Here is a 20,287-nt window from a genome sequence, read left to right as displayed (position 1 = left end):
GGGTGCTGGCAGGTGGGACTAGATTGGGTTGGGATATCTGGTCGGCATGGACGGGTTGGACCAAAGGGTCTGTTTCCATGCTGTACATCTCTATGACTCTATGACTTTAAGAGGGCAGTGGATGGCTTTTGTTGGATCGGAATAGTGCGCAAGGATATGGGGAAAAGGCAGGAAACTGACACGAGGTAAAAGAGTTGGTATAGACACGATGAGCAGAATGGCCTCTTTCTCCCACTGTAAAAGCTTGGTGATTCTGAGTCACAATCTCCACATCCAAGAAACAAGGAATAGGAGATCCACAGTCGGGCTCAATGTCTCCCGGATCTAAATGGTCTTCCTCAATTGTCATTGGCACCTGCAGATTAAAGGTAAACCTGCCAAGCAAGCAGCATAAAATACGTGGGTGGAAAACAGATTTCTGTGAACCAGCGGATCAGCTAAATTGCACTTTTATTTGTTTTAACAAAACACTCCGGGGGCAACTGCATGGGAGAGGGCAGACTCAGTTGCGCAAACATATCCAAACAAATTCATTAGCTGTGTGACCTCACGTAGCACCCTGCCTCCCACAATATTACGTGTTTTCCAGAAATCTCATTCACAAATGATGCTGAGTCACCGCACATCCTGTTAGTTGTCTTAGTGTTGGGGGGGGGAGCAGGGGGAAGGGCAGAATGTAACAGTGCACAAAGGCGTTACATGTTTCACTGATGAGTACAATTTGAGAAGAATTTAATTGTGATTCACCCGATGATCACCCACTTTTGTTGCTGTATTTTTTTCCTTTGGAGGTCAGAGATCAGATTGTGCATCACTACGTTGTTAATTGTAACTTTGATTCTGGACCTCTTTCCAGATCTGCCCTTTGACAGGACCTTTCAAACCCTCAGCCTCTACCACAGAGTCAGAGAGGTCTACAGCACGGAACAAGGCTCTTCAGCCCATCGAGTTTACGTTGGTCAAAAACAGGCACCTGACTCTTCTAATCCCATTTTCCAGCATAGGCCTGTATGCCTTGGCATCGCAAGAGCGCATCTAAATATGGAAATTGCTGGAAAAGCTCAGCAGGTCTGGAAGAAATCAGAGAAGCATATATCACAGAAACATTAACTCTGATTTCTCTCCACAGATGCTGCCAGACTGGCTGAGCTTCCCCAGCAATTTCTGTTTTCGTTTCTGATTTACAGCATCCCTTCTTGTTCCAGATCTAAATACTTCTTTGATGTAATGAGGGTTTCTGCCTCTCCCACCCTGACAGCCATCTCTAAACTCAAGGGCAGCAGGCTGATGGAAATACTATAGCAGAGTAAGCCCATCAAGCCAGCTTTACTTCAGTAATAGACATGGACGAGGCAGTTCCTCGCAGCCTTCAGAGCTCAACGTCCAGTTTAACAATTTCAGAGCATGGACGCCATCTTCCACTTCTATTACTCCACTCCCCTATTTCACGTCCTGTCAAGGAATGAGTTGCCTTCCACACAGCCAACCCATTTTTGACTACTCATGGCCACCACTGCATAGACTGCACATCACCATCTTCTCCAGGCCAGTTAGAGATTGGCAATAAATACTGGCCCAGCCAGTGACACACACATCCCATGAATGAATAAAACTCACAGATTAAGAGGCCTGAGTGCTCAGTATCTGGCCAGGTCGAAACGGAGGGAGCTGAAAGTCTGATGAATCCAACGGAGGTCATCAACTCTGGTTGGACATGTTTCTGGAGACTTGATCATATGACTTCTAGTCTCCAGCTGCCCCACCTAGTTAACCAAAACCTTATCCTCTCTCATCACTGATATCTTTATAACGACTTGCAAAGAAATACACAATTCTTTTGCTGCCTCTGATTTGTTTTGAAAAAACCCCAAAAGTATGAAAACAGGCCATTCAGCCCAACAAGTCCATACTGACCCTCGGAAAAGTAACCCACTCCCCTATACTATTACTCTACATTTACCCCTGACTAGATTAGATTAGATTCCCTACAGTGTGGAAGCAGCCCCTTCAGTCCAACAAGTCCACACCAACCCTCTGAAAAGTAACCCAACAGACCCAATTCTTTAACACTATGGGCAATTTAGCATGGCCAATTACCTAACCTGCACATTTGTGGACTGTGGGAAGAAACCGGAGCACCCAGAGGAAACCCATGCAGACGTGGAGAGAATGTGCAAACTCCACATAGACAGTCGCCTGAGGCTGGAATCAAACCCAGGCCCTTGGCGCTGTGAGGCAGCAGGGTGAACCATTGAGCCACCATGTCACCCACTTGGGCCATTCTCAACATGGGCCTGGAGATTACCGTCCATTCTTGGAAATTCCAGAGCAATCTCAAAGAGTTGGCACCTGTGCAGAGGAAAGGTTATGACCCTCAACAACCTATCGAAAAGCAAAGTTCTTCTTATTAAGCATTGTTCATAGTGTATTTCCTCACAAAGCATGTTACACCGGCAAATATCAGCTCTGGTTCACAGTAGAAATACCAGTGTTGTATTTGTGCTGGCGAGGAAGTGTTTCATCCCCTGTATACCTGCTGATGTGAAGGTCCTAGTGTTCTTTGACCTCCTGGTCTGTCTGTAGCACACTGCTCCCAGACTTGGTGTGACACATTGGCCCAGTGGTTAGCACTGCTGCCCCACAGCGCGAGAGACCCTAGTTCAATTCCAGCCTCAGCTGACTGTCTGTGTAGTTGAGCTTGCACATTCTCCCTGCATCTGCGTGGGTTTCCTCCCACAATCCAAAGATGTGCAGGTTAGGTGGATTTACCATGGGATATTGCCTACTGTGTCCAGAGATGTGCAGGCTTGGTGGACTAGCCAGGGGATGTACAGGGGTGGGGTAGAGGGATGGATCTGGGAGGGATGCTGTTCAGAGGGATGGTGTGGACCCGAAGGGCAGAATGGCCTGCTTTCCCACTATAGGAATTCTATTACTCCCTGTGACCAACATTGTGCCTAATCTCATACCCTCCCACTCCATAGTTTCTCTGACATCGCTCACAAATATCCCTGGAACAGACTCTATTGGTGACTGTGGCACAGGAGGTCAGAGATTGCTGAACTAAAACCTAACACCCCCCCTTTCTCTCATTGCACACCTCATTCAACCACACAGTTCCAACGTCGACTTCAGTAGTTTCCTAATCTCCCCTGCCCCCACCTCATCCCAGATCTAACCCTCCAACTCGGCACTGCCCTCTTCAACTGTCCTGCCTGTTCGTCTTCCTTCCCACCTATTCGCTCCACCCTCGCCTATCATCATCACTCCCTACCTGCATCTACCTATCGCCTTCTCAGCTACCTAAACCCCCTCCACCCCACCCTCCGTTACTCCTCCCACATTCCTGATGAAGGACTCATACCCAAAACGTCGACTGTCCTGCTTCTTGGATGCTGCCTGACTCGCTGTGCTTTTCTAGCGCCCACACTTTTCGACTCGGGCTCTCCAGCATCCATTATCCTCACTTTCTCCTAAACCCTAACCCTGAACTATTTAAGACAGAGATGAGAAGGTTTTTTTCTGCGGAGGGTTGCAAGTTTTTGGAATGCTCTTCCTCAAAATGTGAGGGAAGCAGAATCTGAATATTTCTAATTCTGAGGTTGTTGATAAGCAAGAGGGTCAAAGGTTATTGGGGCCTAAGCAGGAATGTGGAATAATCAGATCAGGCATGATCTTCTTGAATGGCAGAGCAGGCTCGATGGGCTGAATGGCCTACTCCTGCTCCTAATTCATATGTTTGTACATAGTAGATCAGAAGAACATGGGACTCAAGTTATATTGCAGAAAGATCAGCGTTTTGGAAAGAAAATCCAGGCTGCCGCTTCATTGCTGTATAAACAGCCCTGCAATGTCAGAGGTGCTGTCTCTAGAGTGAGATGTTCAGTCTAAGACCTGTTTGCTTTCTTTAGGACAGCAAGAGCTGGTCAGAACTACTGCCTCTCAGTGCCATGGACCCAGCCTCAGGCAACTATCTGTGTGGAGTTTGCACGTTCTCCCCGTGTCTGCGTGGGTTTCCTCCCACAATCCAAAGATGTGCAGGTTAGGTGGATTGGCCTTGCTAAATTGCCCCATAGTGTTCAAGGACCTGTGTAGGTTAGGTGCATTAATCGGGGGTAAATAGGGTTGGAGAATGGGTCTGGGTAGGTTACTTTTTGGAGGAGCAGGAAAATCTTGACCTGCTGTGCTTTTCCAGCGCCAATCTAATCTAGACTCTAGTTTCCAGCATCTGCGGTCCTCACTTTTGCCTACTCTTCGGAAGGTTGGTGTGGACTTGTTGGGACAAAGGGCCTGTTTCCAGGCTGTCAGAATTCTAAGATATCATTGCAAAGTGTTGAAGAAGAGCAGAGGGTTTTCCTAGTCAATATTCATCCCAACACAACATCCACACACACAAAAAAATTATCAGGTCATTATCTCTTGATGCATCTGGGAGCTTTCTGTGAGCAAATTGGTTATTTTCACTGCACTTCACACAAACGCTTCTATATTTGGTTGTGAGGTACTTAGGGACATCCTGGGACTGTAAGCTTTCTCTGATGTTTCTTCCCCCGCACGGGGAGTCACAGCAGTCTCTTCCTGTTGTGAAGCACAAGGTGGTTTGTTTTCACCATCACCTGCTACCCCAGAGTTAATTGCTTTAAGTGCTGTTAATGATAATATACGAATAACAACAAAGTCCTTCTTGTCCTCAATAAAGGAAAACAAAGGTGGCAAACCAGTTTGTGAGAAGAGATGTTTACCGTTAAAGCACCAGCTGTTAGGTTGACGAGAGGATCTGAATAGAGACATGTACAATCCCCAATTCTGTGATACTTTTGAGGGTGTGGAGACTCACAGGAAGCTGGTGCACTGCGAGACCAAGGAAGGCATTCAGCAGACAGCCTGGCTCAGGAACAAAGCATTGGAGCAAGCCATTCAGCCCATCAAGTGGGGTAGCACAGTAGCTCAGTGGTTAGCACTGCTGCCTCACAGCGTTAGTGTTGGGCCAAAATGGTCTGTTTCTACTCTGTAGGGATTCTACGAAATGCATTCCCCATTCAGTGAGACTGTGGCTGATCTTTGTCTTGACTCTTAATGCCTGGTTTTTAGTCTCCAACATAATTCCATCAATCTCAAATTTGAAATGACCCCAAAATCCATCGGTTTTTGATGCAGAATTCCAAATATTCTACACCTTTTTCATGGACAACCACTGCTTAACCTCTCTCCTGAATGGCCAAGCTGTGAGTTTAAAGTTAGATCTCCGGGTCCTGACTTCAACCCAACATTTGCCCCCAATGTTTCTGAGCAGCAGGACAATGTTTCTCTCAATCTAACCTATCCATGCCTTCTCGCAGGAGCATGGAGAGTCATGCAAGATGACAGGCTTGCATCTCTGGTCCCACACTCTCTCAACAACTCTTGTCTCTGTTGCCTGGCTAATATTTCGGCTTAGCCTGCTGAGGTGGGCCTCTTAAAGTTGGGAGACCTTTCCAAATGCAAAATGGCGGATTTTTGTTTAATCATACATGGGATGAGGGTGTCGCTGGCTAGGCAGCATTTATTGCCCATCCCTAATTGCCCAGAGGGCAGTTGAGAGACAGTCACAATGCTTTGGGTCTGGAGTCCCATGTAGGCCCAACCAAATAAGAATGGCAGTTTCCATCTCATGTTAGTGATGGGTTTTTCTGACAATTGACAATCGATCCATGGATATCAATAGATTCTCAATTCCGGACTTTTATTGAATTCAAGTTCCACCATCTGCCATGGCAGGATTCATGCCCAGGTGCCCAGAACGTCACTTGGGTTTCTGGATTAATAGTCCCGTGATAATACTACCAATACATTGCTTCCCCCATTCGCACCATTTCAGAAGTAACGCAGATACTATTACCTCGAATCATCGATCAGTGCAGTTCAAAGGAGGCCATTCAACCTATCCTCCCTATGTCAGCTCTTTCTGTTCAGTTTCCTGCTGTGTTCCCAAAGCCCTACAGAAAAGTTCAGGTACCTTCTCTGGAAGACGCCACGTTTCCTCACTTCCTTTTTGAAATAAGCTTCAAAACAGCCTAATGTAGGAGCAAATGCTAGAATCTGTACTGGAAACAACAAATACTGGAGATCATAGCATCTATAGAGAGGGAGCAAACTAATGTTTCGAGTCCAGATGACTCTTCGTCAGTACCTCAGGGCGGAGGTGGCTACTGCAGGTGCTGGAATTAGAGTCAAGATTAGAGTGGTGGTGGAAAAGCACAGCAGGTCAGGCAGCATCCAAGGAGCAGGAAAATTGACGTTTTGGGCAAAAGCTCTTCATCAGGAATACCTCAGCTTGAGTCATCTAGACTCAAAATGTTAGCTTGGTCTCTCCCCATGGATACTGTCTGACCCGCTGAGATCTCCAGCATTAGCTGTTTTCGGTTCCAAAGAAGACTATCCTTCAGCATCTACATGTTGCAACTGAACTTGCAATGACCAGTTATCGACTGTATTCTAATCAGAGCATGGGACAAGGTGAATATGCGATGGCTCCTCTGCCTGGACTGGAGGAGTTCAGCTGTTAGCCTACGGCAGGAGATGATCCTCTGCAGTAGGGGCAGAGCCTAATTTTGTGATATGAGAGTGTTACGGCTGTTTTCTGTTGCTTATCTTGGATGTAAGAAGGATTGACTGTTTGCATTTCCCTGATCTTCTCCCAGGATTTGCTGGATCCATCACGTCACAGGAATGTGGGTCTATCCATTTCTCGACCACCTCTCTAACATCCTCAAGACTGTTGTCTTTGTTGCATCGTTGGTTGTGATTAACGTACTATACGTGGTGGGCGAGATGTTAAACAGTTTCATCTGGGACGAGTCAAGATGTAAGTACTGGCATTGCTGTTTCAGTTTAACATGTATCCATGATATATAGGAGAAAGTGAGGACTGCAGGTGCAGGAGATCAGAGTCAAAACGTGTGGCGCTGGAAAAGCACAGCTGGTCCGGCAGCATCCGAGGAGCAGGAGAATTGATGTTTCAAACATAAGCTCTTCATTGCTGATCCTCGGATGCTGCCTGACCAGCTGTGCTTTTCCAGCGCCACACATTTTGATTTTGTATGACATACTGTAAAGCCTGGTTCACAAATTGCAACTCTGCAGGACAATCGATGACACATCCACTTCTGGGAAAATTCATTATGGGCACAACTCGTTATTAATTATTCTTTGCAAGCTACGTATCTGCAACGTAACCCATTTATATTTCACTTCCAGGGAAACCTCTCTCCAACTTTTAGCCAACCAGATTTTAGATGATTCTCAGTTCCTTATACAATAATTGAGCTTGAAAACATGAAAACTAGGAGCATGAGGAGGCCATTCAGCCCCTCTAGCATGCTTTCCATCGAATACCATCATGGCTGATCTCATTTCTGCCTCAACTCCACTTTCCTGCCCACTCTCTATAACCCTTCAAATCGTTACTAATTAAAAATCTGTCTCTCCAACATAAGTATACTCAAATTCCCAGCTATTCTAGAATGCCAACATGAGAAAACATCGTCTCTACATTACTTTGTCAATCTCCTTTAGCATTTAACATACCTCAATTAGATCTCCTCTCACTCTTTTAAACTTCATTAGCATAGCCTTAAACTGTTCAAAGATATTGCTAGTCATTACTGGATGGTGTGGTGGCTCAGTGGTTAGCACTACTGCCTCACAGCACCAGGGTCTCAGGTTTGATTCCAGCCTCGGGTAACTGTCTGTGTGGAGTTTGCACATTCATTCCCCCCTATCTGCGTGGGTTTTCATCCACAAACACAAAGATGTGCAGGTTAGGTGAATTGGCCATGCTAAATTGCCAGTAGCATTAGGTGCATTAATCAGGGGGAAATGGGTTACTCTTCGGAGGGTCGGTTGGGTCGAAGGGCCTGTTTCCACACTGTGGGGAATCTAATCATTAGACGTATTTTCATGACATAAAATCTCATCGTTTGTGTGCTCCTGAAATAATTGTAGTCCATTATTTAAACACAATTTATCCCTCACCTTCTTGCTGCTTCCCCTTCTTAAGATTATTTCCATTTCCTTCTCCATCTCAGCTATATTCCCTTGAATCCTTTCCTTAAAATGAAAGCAAAACGAAAAACAAAATCTGGAAAACAGATTTGGGATTTTTTACTTAGTCACGGGATGTGGGCCTCCTTGGTTAGGCCAGCATTTATTGCCCATCCGTAATTGCCCAGAGAGCGGTTACGAATCAACCATATTGCTCTGGGTCGAGTGTCACATGTGGGCCAGACCAGGGAAGGATGGCAGTTTCCTTCCCTGAAGGATATCTGTGAAACAGATAGGTTTTTGACAATCGACTTATGGTCATCATTACTCTCTTATTTCCAGACTTTTATTGAATTCCAATTCCACAATTTGCCATTGCAAGATTCAAACCCAGGTCTCAGGAACATTACCTGAGTCTCTGAATTAACATCCCAGTGATAGTGCCATGCTGTTGCCTCCCTTTGTCTCTTTTCATTATATTTCATCTCTCTTCTCCCTATTCATGGACCCATCCAGATGCCTCTTAAATGTCACCAATGTGCCTGCTTCTACCATCTCTTCAAACAGTATGTTCCAGGCTCCTACCACTCATATGTGTGAAAAACGTCCCTTGCACATCACCCTTAAACTTTCCCCTCTCACCTTGAATCTGCTCCCCCTTGTAATTATACCATCAACCCTGGGAAAAAGCCTCTGACTATCCACCCTGTCTATGCCTCTCATAATGGTGTAGACCTCTGTCAGGTGTCCTCTCAGCCACCATCTTATCAGTGAAAACAATCCCAGTCTTTTTAAAGTTAAAAATCACACAACACCAGGTTATAGTCCAACAGGTTTATTTGGAAGCACTAGCTTTCAGAGCGTTGATCCTTCATACCCACCTGATGAAGGAGCAGCGCTCTGAAAGCTAGTGCTTCCAAATAAACCTGTCGGACTGTAACCTGGTGTTGTGTGATTTTTAACTTTGTACGCCCCAGTCCAACACCAGCGTCTCCGAATCCGGTCTTTTTAAACTTTCCTCATAGCCAATGCCCTGGAACCCAGGCAACATCCTGGTGACCCTTTTCTGCACTCTGTCCAAAACTTCCATGTCCTTCTGGTAGCATGGTGAGTGGCACAATGGCTCAGTGGTTAGCACTACTACCTCCCAGCACCAGGGACCCAGGTTCGATTCCAGCCTTGGGTGACTGTCTGTGTGGAGTTTGCACATTCTCCCTGTGCCTGCGTGGGTTTCCTCCGGGTGCTCTGGTTTCCTCCCACAGTCCAAAGATGTGCAGGTGAATTGGCCATGCTAAATTGCCCATAGTGTTAGATCAATTAGTCAGAGGGGAAATGGGTCTGTGTGGGTTACTCTTCGGAGGGTCGGTGTGGACTGGTTGACCCAAAGGGCCTGTTTCCACACTGTAGAGAATCTAACTAAAACTGCACACAATGCTTCAAACATGGCCTAACAAGGGTTCTGTATAGCTGCAACATAGTTGTCAACTCTTGTACTCCATGCTCCATCCGATGAAGGCAAGCGTGCCATATGCCTTCTTCATCACCTTGGTTACCTGTATTGCCACGGTGTGAATTCCGATTTTGTCATGGAGTACAAGAGTTGACAAACCATGTTGCAGCGATACAGAACCCTTGTCAGACCATCCTCCTGTGATATCACTGTTAATTTTCCGAATTCGGTATTGGCTATTCTTCCAGATGAAGACCCAAACTGAACAATGAAAGTTCTTGTTCTATCATGGCTTCGAACTACCTCACATGGTAAGGAGCTTGAGGCAGACATGTTGCAGATATCGGAGCATGCAAAAATTAACTGTGATCGTGCGGAGTAAGTGGTATACTTCGCACAGGACCACTGTTAGATGATACTGTTAGGACTCAGAAATGTCCTAACTATCAAATTACCAGCAGCTTCAAGTCAGGGGTCAAGTGTAGGAGAGAAAAGCTGGGCTCAAACCCACTTCTGTCAACCAAAGAACATCAGGTATAGGAGCAGGAGTAATCCATTCAGCCCCTCAAGCCTGCTCCGCCATTTAAGGCAAACATAGCTGATCTCAACTCAAACTCCACTTTCCATAACCCTTCAACCTGTTGCTAATTAAAAGTCTGCCTACCTTCTCCTTAAATTGAATCATTTCCCAGTGTCCACCACACTCTGTGTTGGAGGAAGAGCGCCTCATCTTCCGCCTAGGAACCCTCCAACCACAAGGGATGAACTCAGATTTCTCCAGTTTCCTAATTTCCCCTCCCCCCACCTTGTCTCAGTCGATTCCCTTGAACTCAGCACCGCCCTCCTAACCTGCAATTTTCTTCCTGACCTCTCCGCCCGCACCCCACTCCGGCCTATCACCCTCACCTTGACCTCCTTCCACCTATCACATCTCCATCGCCCCTCCCCCAAGTCCCTCCTCCCTACCTTTTATCTTAGCCTGCTGGACACACTGTCCTCATTCCTGATGAAGGGCTTGTGCCCGAAACTTCGAATTTCCTGTTCCTTGGATGCTGCCTGACCTGCTGTGCTTTAACCAGCAACACATTTTCAGCTCTGATCGCCAGCATCTGCAGACCTCACTTTTTACTCACACTCTGTGGTAGTCAGTTCTATAGATTCATGACCCTCTGAGAAAAATAATTCCACCTCATTTGTTTTAAATCTGCTACCCATTATCTGCAAAATATGATCTCTCTTCTCAATTGTTCCAAATGAAGAAACACCGTCTCTATGTCTTTCTCTCCACATCTCCTTGTCAATTCCCTTCAGCATCTTATACACCTCAATTAGGTCTCCTCTTATCCTTCTAAACTCCAGAGAGTACAGGTTCAAAAAGAGAGGGGTGGCATGGTGGCTCAGTGGTTAGACTGCTGTCACACAGCGCCAGGGACCCAGGTTTGATTCCAACCTTGGGAAACTGTGTGGAGTTTGCACATGCTTCCCGTGTCTATGTGGTTTCCACTGGGTGCTCCGGTTTCCTCCCACAATCCAAAGATGTGCAGGTTAGGTGAACGGGCCACACTAAATTACCCATAGTCTTCAGGGATGTGTAAGTTGGCTGCATTATTCAGGGGTAAATGTAGAGTAGGGGAATGGGTCTGGGTGGGTTACTCTTCAGAGGGTCGGTGTGGACTTATTGGGCGAAATGGCCTGTTTCCACACTGTAGGGATTCTATGATATAAGACAAACCCCTTATCTCTGGAATCAATGTAATGAACCTCCTCTGAACTGCCTCCAATTCAGTTATATCCCTCCTCAAATAAGGGGACCAAAATTGTACACAATACACAAGGTACGGGTCTCACTGAAGCCTTGTACAGTTGCAGCAACACCTCCCTAGTTTTATACTCTATCCCTCTGGCAAAAGAAAATTCTATTTGCCATCCTTATTACCTGCTGTACCTGGACATTAGTTTTCTGTGATTCATGAATGAATGATGACATACAGATCCCTGTGCACTGAAGCACTCTGGAGTTCACAACGGGGACAACTAACGCAAAGGAAGACAGTATTGTGCAACAGTAAGAGTCAAAAGGTATGCCTCTGGAAATGCACAGCAGGTCAGGCAGCATCTGAGGGACAAGAAAGTCCACGTTTCAGGCATAAGCCCTTGTGAAATGGCGACGCTCCTGCTCCTCAGATCCTGCCTGACCTGCTGTGCTTTTCCAGCACCACACCTTTTGACTCTGATCTCCAGCATCTGCAGCCCTCACTTTCTCCTTGTGTAGCAGTAGTATGAGTGGACGAGAAATTCAGAGCCTCAAGCTAATACCCTGAGGACATGGGTTCGAATCCCATCACGGCAACTTGTGGAATTTAAATTCAATCTGACCTGGGATTGAAATGTTATGTCAGCGAGGCCATGAAACACCCAGTGAGTCATAAGAACCTTCCTGGCTCACTAATGTCCTTTAGGGAAGGAAATCTGCTGTCCTTACCCGGTCTGGACTCTACATGAGTCCAGATCCATAGCTACTCGGTTAATTCTTAATTACCCCCTGAAATGGCTGAGAGGGCCAAGCAAGGGCAATTAGGGATGGGAAATATACCATGCGCCTGCAATATGCACATGAGATCAGAAGGAACACAATCCATCAAAGAATTAAAGAACTAAAGAAAGCCCAATAATGGGCTTTCTGGGGTGGCACGGTGGCTCAGTGGTTAGCCCTGCCGCCTCACAGCACTAGGATCCCAGGTCCAATTCCAGCCTTGAGCAACTGTCTGTGTGGAGTTTGCACATTCTCCCCGTGTCTGCGTGGGTTTCCTCCGGCTGCTCCGGCTTAGAACATCAAACAGTACAGCACAGAACAGGCCCTTCAGCCCACAATGTTGTGCCGACCATTGATCCTCATGTGAGGTCAACCTAATGTACGAACTCTCAAATTTCTGTGACCATATGCATGCCCAGCAGTCTCTTAAACATCCCCAATGACCTTGCTTCCACAACTGCTGCTGGCAACGCATTCCATGCTCTCACAACTCTCTGTGTAAAGAACCCCGTCTGACATCCCCTCTATACTTGCCACCAAACAGCTTAAAACTATGGCCCCTTGTGTTAACAATTTCTGCCCTGGGAAAAAGTTTCTGGCTATCAACTCTATCTTTGCCTCTCATTATCTTGTACACCTCAATTAGGTCCCCTCTCTTCTTTCTTTTTTCCAATGAAAATGTCCGAGCTTAGTCAACCTCTCTTCGTAAAATAAGCCCTCCATTCCAGGCAGCATCCTGGTAAACCTCCTCTGAACCCTCTCCAAAGCATCCACATCTTTCCTATCATAGGACGACCAGAACTGGACACAGTTCTGTGGCTTCGTCCCACAGTCCAAAGATGTGAAGTCCAGATGAATTGGCCATGTTAAATTGCCCATAGTGTTAGGTGCATTGGGTGGGTTATTCTTCAGAGGGTCAGTGTGGACTGGTTGGGCCAAAGGGCCTGTTTCCACACTATAGGGAATCTAATCTAATGACAGAACAGGACAGGTATTCTGCTGAGGGTATTGATGTTTATTCTGCTGATATTGACAGTTTACAAGCAAACAAATTGTAAGAGGCAAAAATAGAAAAATACTTCACTGAAATATTCATCTGATCTGCTTTTATATTTCTAGGTATAGAAGAAAAGGTTGACAGCAAGAACAAAATGGATTGACACAAGGTAGAAGAGATTACAACGTGAAATTGCGGGATGGAGACAGTTGTTTCAATTCATCAAAAAAACAGATATTACAATGTCCAAACAATGTCATGGAATCACAGTCATTAACCTCACAAACCTCAGCCAGTCAGTTTGGCTGGAGCTAATCACCTGACTAATGAGATCATAGCATCAAAAAGGTCATTGGTTAATTCGTAATAAGTAACAATTCACAGTTGTCAAATTACAGAGGTTGAGTTTAAAGAGGTGCGAACTGTAAGAGACAAGAGTGTAGACTTTCCAATTAGTGTGGTGTTTATTTTCAACACCAGTGCTAACACAGTTATTTTGAACAGATCCACATTGGCGTTATGTCAAGGACAGCAACAAAGCCTGGTTAAGAGCGAACAGTGTTTTTCAGACTTCTCCACGTTGCTGTGTTTCCACCTCCCTTTCATGATGAGAATCTTCAGTATGTCAGTTCTAATATATGCAAGGTACTGGAGCCCTCTGTTCTCCCCATGCCTGAATTCTTACACATTCAACATTCGAACTTCCTTCTCTTAACTTTAAGAATATCGTCCTCATTTTCAAATCCCTCCATGGTCTCGTCACTCTCTAGCTTTGTAGTCTCCACCAGCCTCTCAATCCTCTGAGATATTTATGCTCCTCCAATTCAGGCCTGGTGAGTATTTTGCTTCCCACAGCTCAGTGTTCTGTTGTCTCACCCCTAAAACTCTGTCATTAAGTATTTGACTCTTCCTATACCATCAAGGCATTCTCTAAAACCCACCATTTTGATCATGTTTTTGTCCATCTGTCCTAACGAGTCAAATGTTCTTTGATCATGCTTGGGGAAGCAATAGCCTAGTGGTATTATCGCTGGACTGTTAGCCCAGTGACCCAGGTAGTGTTCTGGGGATCTGGGTTTGATTCCTGCCTCAGCAGATGGAAGAATTGGATTTTAATAAATATCTGGAATTAAAAGTCTAATGATGACCATGAATCCATTGTTGATTATTGGTCACTAATCCTCTTTAGGGAAGGAAGCTGCCATCCTTACCTGGTCTGGCCTACATGTGACTCTAGATCCACAGCAATGGGGTTGACTCTTAACGACCCTCTGGGCAATTAGGGATGGGCAATAAATGCTGCCTGCCCAGTGATGCCCTCACCCTGTGAATGATTAAAAAACTGCCCCTGTGAAACATCTTGGGAGATTTATCCTCTGCTAAAAGTGCTGTACCAATATGCCTTGTTGTCCAATTTAAAGGCTTCAATTAACGGTGGAGTAGCAAGGCTATGCACAAGCCTTCCTACCAAGGATTTAACTGGGGTGGTGGTGGGGAAAGTGGCAAGTTCCCTTCCCACCTGATCAAATACTCCACCAAGCACGTCATGGAAAAGTGCAGTCAGTTTCCAACACTTAACGACAAGTAGCTTTTCATCAGAACTGGCAAACTGGAATACGTTTCAAACCGGGGGAAGATGGAGTAAAGGAAGGTCAGTGATCAAGTGGAAGACGAGAGGGACTAAATGATAGAAGTCTCTGTAGTGCTGAGCAAACAGAATAGTACTGGGATAAGTGGGGAAAAAAAGATGTGTCCGGAGGAGGAATGAACGGCAGAACAGTGGACAGCTCCAATTTAAAAGCAAGAGGAAAACAAGATGAAGACCAAAGAGCAGGGAACAAAGGAACTGGAGAGGGCCATTCAGCCCCTTGAGCCTGTTCTTCCATTCATTGAGATGATGGATGATCTGTGCCTAACTCCATATACCAGCCTTTGGCCAATATGCTTTTCATACCTTTGTTTAACATAATTGATCAATCTCAGATTTAAAATTAACAACTGATCCAGCATCCACTGTCATTTGCGGAAGAGAGTTTCAAACATCTCCCACCCTTTGTGTGTAGAAGTGCTTCCTACCATCTCCCCTGAACCGTCTGGTTCTCATTAAACTATGTCCCCCAGTGCTAGAAAGGAATCAAAATGGGAAAGGTAAAATGTCAAATTGAAACATTTCTTCCTGAGCATCATTGGAACAGCAGAGCAGGCAAGGACCTTAAGTTAGTGAGGTCACCATAAAATATACTTAATGTTACCTGACAAGAACCCAGCTGCCTCAATATAGCTCACAGGCAAAAGTTCAATAAGGAAGGACTCATTCAGCCCAGATTGGGAACTCAATTCATGTCTCTATGAATAACCGCACTGCAACAGTTCAAACAGGCCACTGTTTTTAACACCGTGAAACATGGGAACTGTAGTAGGCCATTCAGTTTATGAAGTCTGCTTTTCATTCAATGAAATTATGGCTGATCTGACAGTCCTTTTGAGGTATGGTAATATTAATAATGGGACAGGACAGGCTGGATATGGGAAGAATGTTCCCGATATTGGGGAAGTCCAGAACAGGGGGTCATGGTGTAAGAATAAAGGCTAAGCCATTCAGGACTGAGGTGAGGAAGAATTTCTTCATTCAAAGACTTGTGAACCTGTGGAATTCTTTCCCACAGGAAGCTGTTGGGGCCAGTTTATTAGAAATATTCAAGAGGCAGCCATTTGATTCACGAATGTCCTTTAAGGAAGGAAACTGCCATCCTTACCTGGTCTGGCTTCATGTGACTCCAGACCCACAGCAATGTGGTTGACTCATAACCACCCTCTGGGCAATTAGGGATGGGCACTAAATGCTGACTTAACCAAGGAGGCCCGCATCCCAGGAATGAATAAAAAATAAGCTGGGCATGGTTTTTGTGGCTTAAGCGTTCAAGGGGTATAGAGAGAAAGTGGGAATGGGATACTGGGATTGTATGATCAGCTATGATCATATTGAATGGTGGTGCAGCCTTGAGGGGCCAAATGGCCTACTCCTGCATCTATTTTATTCATTTCTATTATAGAGTTTCTCCATTGGGTTCAGTTGGTAACTGTGGCACAAACTGTGCCCAAAGCTATGTTCATTTCAATGTGTGGATGTTACCCTTCAGTTTCTGAGGCCTAGATCTCAGATGGATTTGCACATCATTGAGAAAAACAAAACCTGCCGTGAGTCAGTCTGTGCTTAAAAGTGTAATCATTTGGAAACAATATTTTAAAAATATCCTCGATACATTTAAAAGTGGAAACTTGGCACAAGTTGATCAATGGAATAGGGAAATGAGTTTATTAGAAGGCATTTTTAATGCCAACCACTTGTGAATGGGAATGGGAAAGTCACCATTCTTATTAGAATGAGGCAATGTTGCCAGGATTGGAGGGTTTGAGCTATTGGGAGAGGCTGAACAGGCTGGGATTGTTTTCCCTGGAGCGTCGGAGGCTGAGGGATGACCTTGTAGAGGTTTGTAAAATCATGAGGGGCATGAATAGGATAAATAGACAAGGCTTTTTCCCAGGGTGGGGGAGCCCAGAACTAGAGGGCTTAGGTTTAGAGTGAGAGGGGAAAGATATAAAAGGAAGCTAAGGCACAACTTGCGTGTATGGAACAAGCTACCCAAGGATGTGGTGGAGGCTGGTACAATTACAACATTTAAAGAGCATCTGTGAATGTGAATAGGAAAGGTTTAGAGGGATGCGAGCCAAGTGCTGGCAAATGGGAGTAGATTAGGTAAGGATAGCTGGTGGACACGGACATGTTGGATTGAGGGGTCTGTTTCCATGCTGTCCAGCTCTGCGACTCTATGATTCTATGAGATCGCCCTCATTTTTCGAAGTTTCAGTGATATGGAGGAGCCAGTGTTGGACTGAGGTGAACAAAGTTAAAAATCACACAACACCAGGTTATCGTCCAACAGGTTTACTTGGAAGCACTAGTTTTTGAAGTGCTGCTCCTTCATCAGGTAGTTGTGGAGCAGGACCGTAAGACACAGAGTTTATAGCAAAAGATCACAGTGTCATGCAACTAAGATGACATATTGAACAAACCTAGGTTGTTGCGTGAATGTGTAGCAGTTTTGGTTCATGGATAAGTAAATCTCAGCACTTCTTTTAAGTCACACACACAGAGTGGTCAGGGACATTCAACCTCGGACCTTCGGGTAACCGTCCTCCAAGGCAGGCTTCTGGATACACAACAACGCAAAGTAGCCGAGCAGAGGCTGATAGCCAAATTCAGTACATATGGGGGTGGCCTCAACTGGGACCTTGGATTCATGTCACACTACAGGTGACCTCACTGTACTATACACTCTCGCACATGTACACACGCACTCTTACATACAAACACACACACACACACGCATACATGCGCTCTCTCTCATACACATATACATACAACCACCACATTCACACCTACACAAACACCCTCTCACAGGCTTATACCTCATCACACACACACACACACACACACACACACACACACACACACACACACACACACACACACACACACACACACACACACACTTGCAAACACACACTCTCGCCGTGCACTCATACTCAAACTCATACACACATGCACACATTCACTCTCTCTCTCTCTCTCTGCCTCTCTCTCTCTCTCTCTCTCTATCTTATGCATACAAGTCTCATACATATAAGTTCACGGGGTGAATTTTTATTTGCAGACTTATATTTGCAGCTACATTCTATTTTGCTCAAAAGCGCACAATCTGCAGGCAGTCAGTCCATGAATATTTTATAAATTCCTACTTTGGAAATAGAACCAGTCTGATTCAAGATTGGGATACAGGCCGACTCTAACCTCACACCAATAGTGCATTGTCTGAGCTGAGACGTCACCTTTTTTTTAATAGAATGTTATCTTAAGAATGTTACTTAAAAGTAGTTCTGAGATTTACATACTAATGAATCGAAACCTGCAATTCATTCTAAAAGGTGAAAGATGTAATAGCAATCTAGGTTTGTTCAATATATCATTTCAGTTGCATGACACTGTGATCTTTTGCAATAAACTCTGTGTCTTATGATCTTGCTCCACAACTACCTGATAAAGGAGCAGCACTCCGAAAGCTAGTGCTCCCAATTAAACCTGTTGGACTATAACCTGGTGTTGTGTCATTTTTGAATAAACTCCAGTGAATCCAATCCTACTCTCTCCTCATACATCACCTGCGAGCCCAGGATCAGTTTGATAAACCTTCGCCTCACTTCCTCTGAAATAAGAACATCCTTCCTCAGATATGGGAACCAAAACTGCACACAATATTCCTGGTGAGGCCTCACTAAGGCCCTGTAAAACTGCAGCAAGATATCCCTGTTCCTATAATCAAATCCTCTCACGATGAAGGTCAACATACTGCTTGCCTTCTTACTACCTGCTACACCTGTGTACTTAAGGAGGTCGGCCCAGAAACAATGGATGTATTCGTGGTCATCCTCCAAGGTTCTTTAGACTTTGGAACAGTTTCTACAAATTGAAAGAATACCTAATGTAACTGCATTATTTAGAAAGGGACGGAGAGAGTAAACAGGGAATTATAGGCCAGAAGGTCTGATGCTAGTAGTGGGGAAGGTGCTTGAATCCATTATCCTGAATTTTAAGCACAGCACTTAGAAAACAGCAATAGAATCAGGCACTGTCACCATGGATTCGCCAAAGAGAAATCATGCTTGACAAATCTACAAATTTTTCAAGAATGTAACCAGTAGTGTTTATCATGGGGTGTGGGCAGTGGATGTGGTTTAGTTGGATTTTCAGAGAATTTTTGACAAAGACTCACATAAGAGATTAGACTTACAGTGTGGAAACAGGCCCTTCAGCCCAACAAGCCCACACCAACCCGCCGAAGCGCAACCCACCCATACCCCTACATTTACCTCTTACCTAACACTACGGGCAATTTAGCTTGACCAATTCACCTGACCCGCACATCTTTGTAACTGTGGGAGGAAACCAGAGCACCCGGAGGAAACCCACGCAGACACAGGGAGAACGTGCAAACTCCACACAGTCAGTCGCCTGAGTCGGGAATTGAACCCGGGTCTACAGGCGCTGTGAGGCAGCAGTGCTAACCACTGTGCCACCCACAAAGCAAGGAACAATCTGACAGATCCGGTTTTATCCCGGTGGCTTTCCTTTACAAACCCCAACACTGCCATGGCCGGGAATCGAACCCGGGTCAACTGCTTGGAAGGCAGCTATGCTCCCCACTATCCCACCATCACCCGAGATTAATGTGTAAAATTAAAGCATGTGGAATTGGGACAAGTGTATTGAGAAGGATAGAAAAATTGGTTTGCAGACAGAAAACAAAGATTAGATTAGATTCGATTCGATTCCCTACAGCATGGAAACAGGCCCTTTGGCCGAACAAGTCCACACTGACCCTCCGAAGAGTAACCCACTCCTCTACCCTATATTTATCACTGACTAATGCACCTAACACTATAGGCAATTTAGCATGGCCAATTCACCCGATGTGCACATCTTTGGACTGTGGGAGGAAACCAGAGCAAACCCACGCAGACACAGGGAGAATGTGCAAACTCCACACAGTCAGTCGCCTGAGTCGGGAATTGAACCCGGGTCTACAGGCGCTGTGAGGCAGCAGTGCTAACCACTGTGCCACCGTGCCACCCACAAAGCAAGGAACAATCTGACAGATCCGGTTTTATCCCGGTGGCTTTCCTTTACAAGCCCCAACACTGCCATGGCCGGGAATCGAACCCAGGTCAACTGCTTGGAAGGCAGCTATGCTCCCCATTTGTCGAGCATGATTTCTCTTTGGTGAATCCGATGGTGGGAATCAAACCCAGGTCTCTGGCACTGTGAGGCAGCAGTGCTAACCACAGAGCCACAATGCCACCTCCCAGAGCGGGAATGAATGGGTCTCTTTCTGAATGGCAGTGACTAGTGGGGTACCTCAGGGATCAGTACAAGTATCCCAGCTATTTACAATGTTTGTTAATGATTTAGATGAGGGAACTAAATGTAATATCTCAAAGGTTGAAGACCACATGAAACTGGATGGGAGGGTGTGCTGTGAGGAGGATGAAGAGAGGTTGCACTGTGATTCAGATAGGTTGAGTGAATGGGCAAATATATGGTGAAGCAGTATAATGTGGATTATCCATTTTAGTACCAAAAATAAGAAGGCAGATTATGATCAGATAGGCTGTAAATTGCGAGAGAGGTGTGTTCAATGAGACCTGGATGTCCTCATGCTCTTGTTGC

General features: G+C 45.4%; 1 protein-coding gene across 1 annotated transcript in view; it reads left to right on the top strand.

Moving 5' to 3' along the window:
* Positions 1-13,199, top strand: part of aig1 (androgen-induced 1 (H. sapiens)) — a 154,123-nt gene extending 140,924 nt beyond the window's left edge. The window contains exons 5-6 of the mRNA XM_060830787.1: positions 6,681-6,844; positions 13,125-13,199. Of these exons, the coding sequence (XP_060686770.1) occupies positions 6,681-6,844; positions 13,125-13,165 (205 nt within the window). The 3' untranslated portion in view covers positions 13,166-13,199. The remainder of the gene's footprint in view (positions 1-6,680; positions 6,845-13,124) is intronic.
* The last annotated feature ends 7,088 nt before the right edge of the window (positions 13,200-20,287 follow it).

This window comes from Hemiscyllium ocellatum, chromosome 10, assembly GCF_020745735.1.
Source record: "Hemiscyllium ocellatum isolate sHemOce1 chromosome 10, sHemOce1.pat.X.cur, whole genome shotgun sequence".
NCBI classification, from domain to species: domain Eukaryota; kingdom Metazoa; phylum Chordata; class Chondrichthyes; order Orectolobiformes; family Hemiscylliidae; genus Hemiscyllium; species Hemiscyllium ocellatum.
Note: the sequence above shows the minus strand (reverse complement) of the source record. Positions and strands in the feature narration are given on the sequence as shown.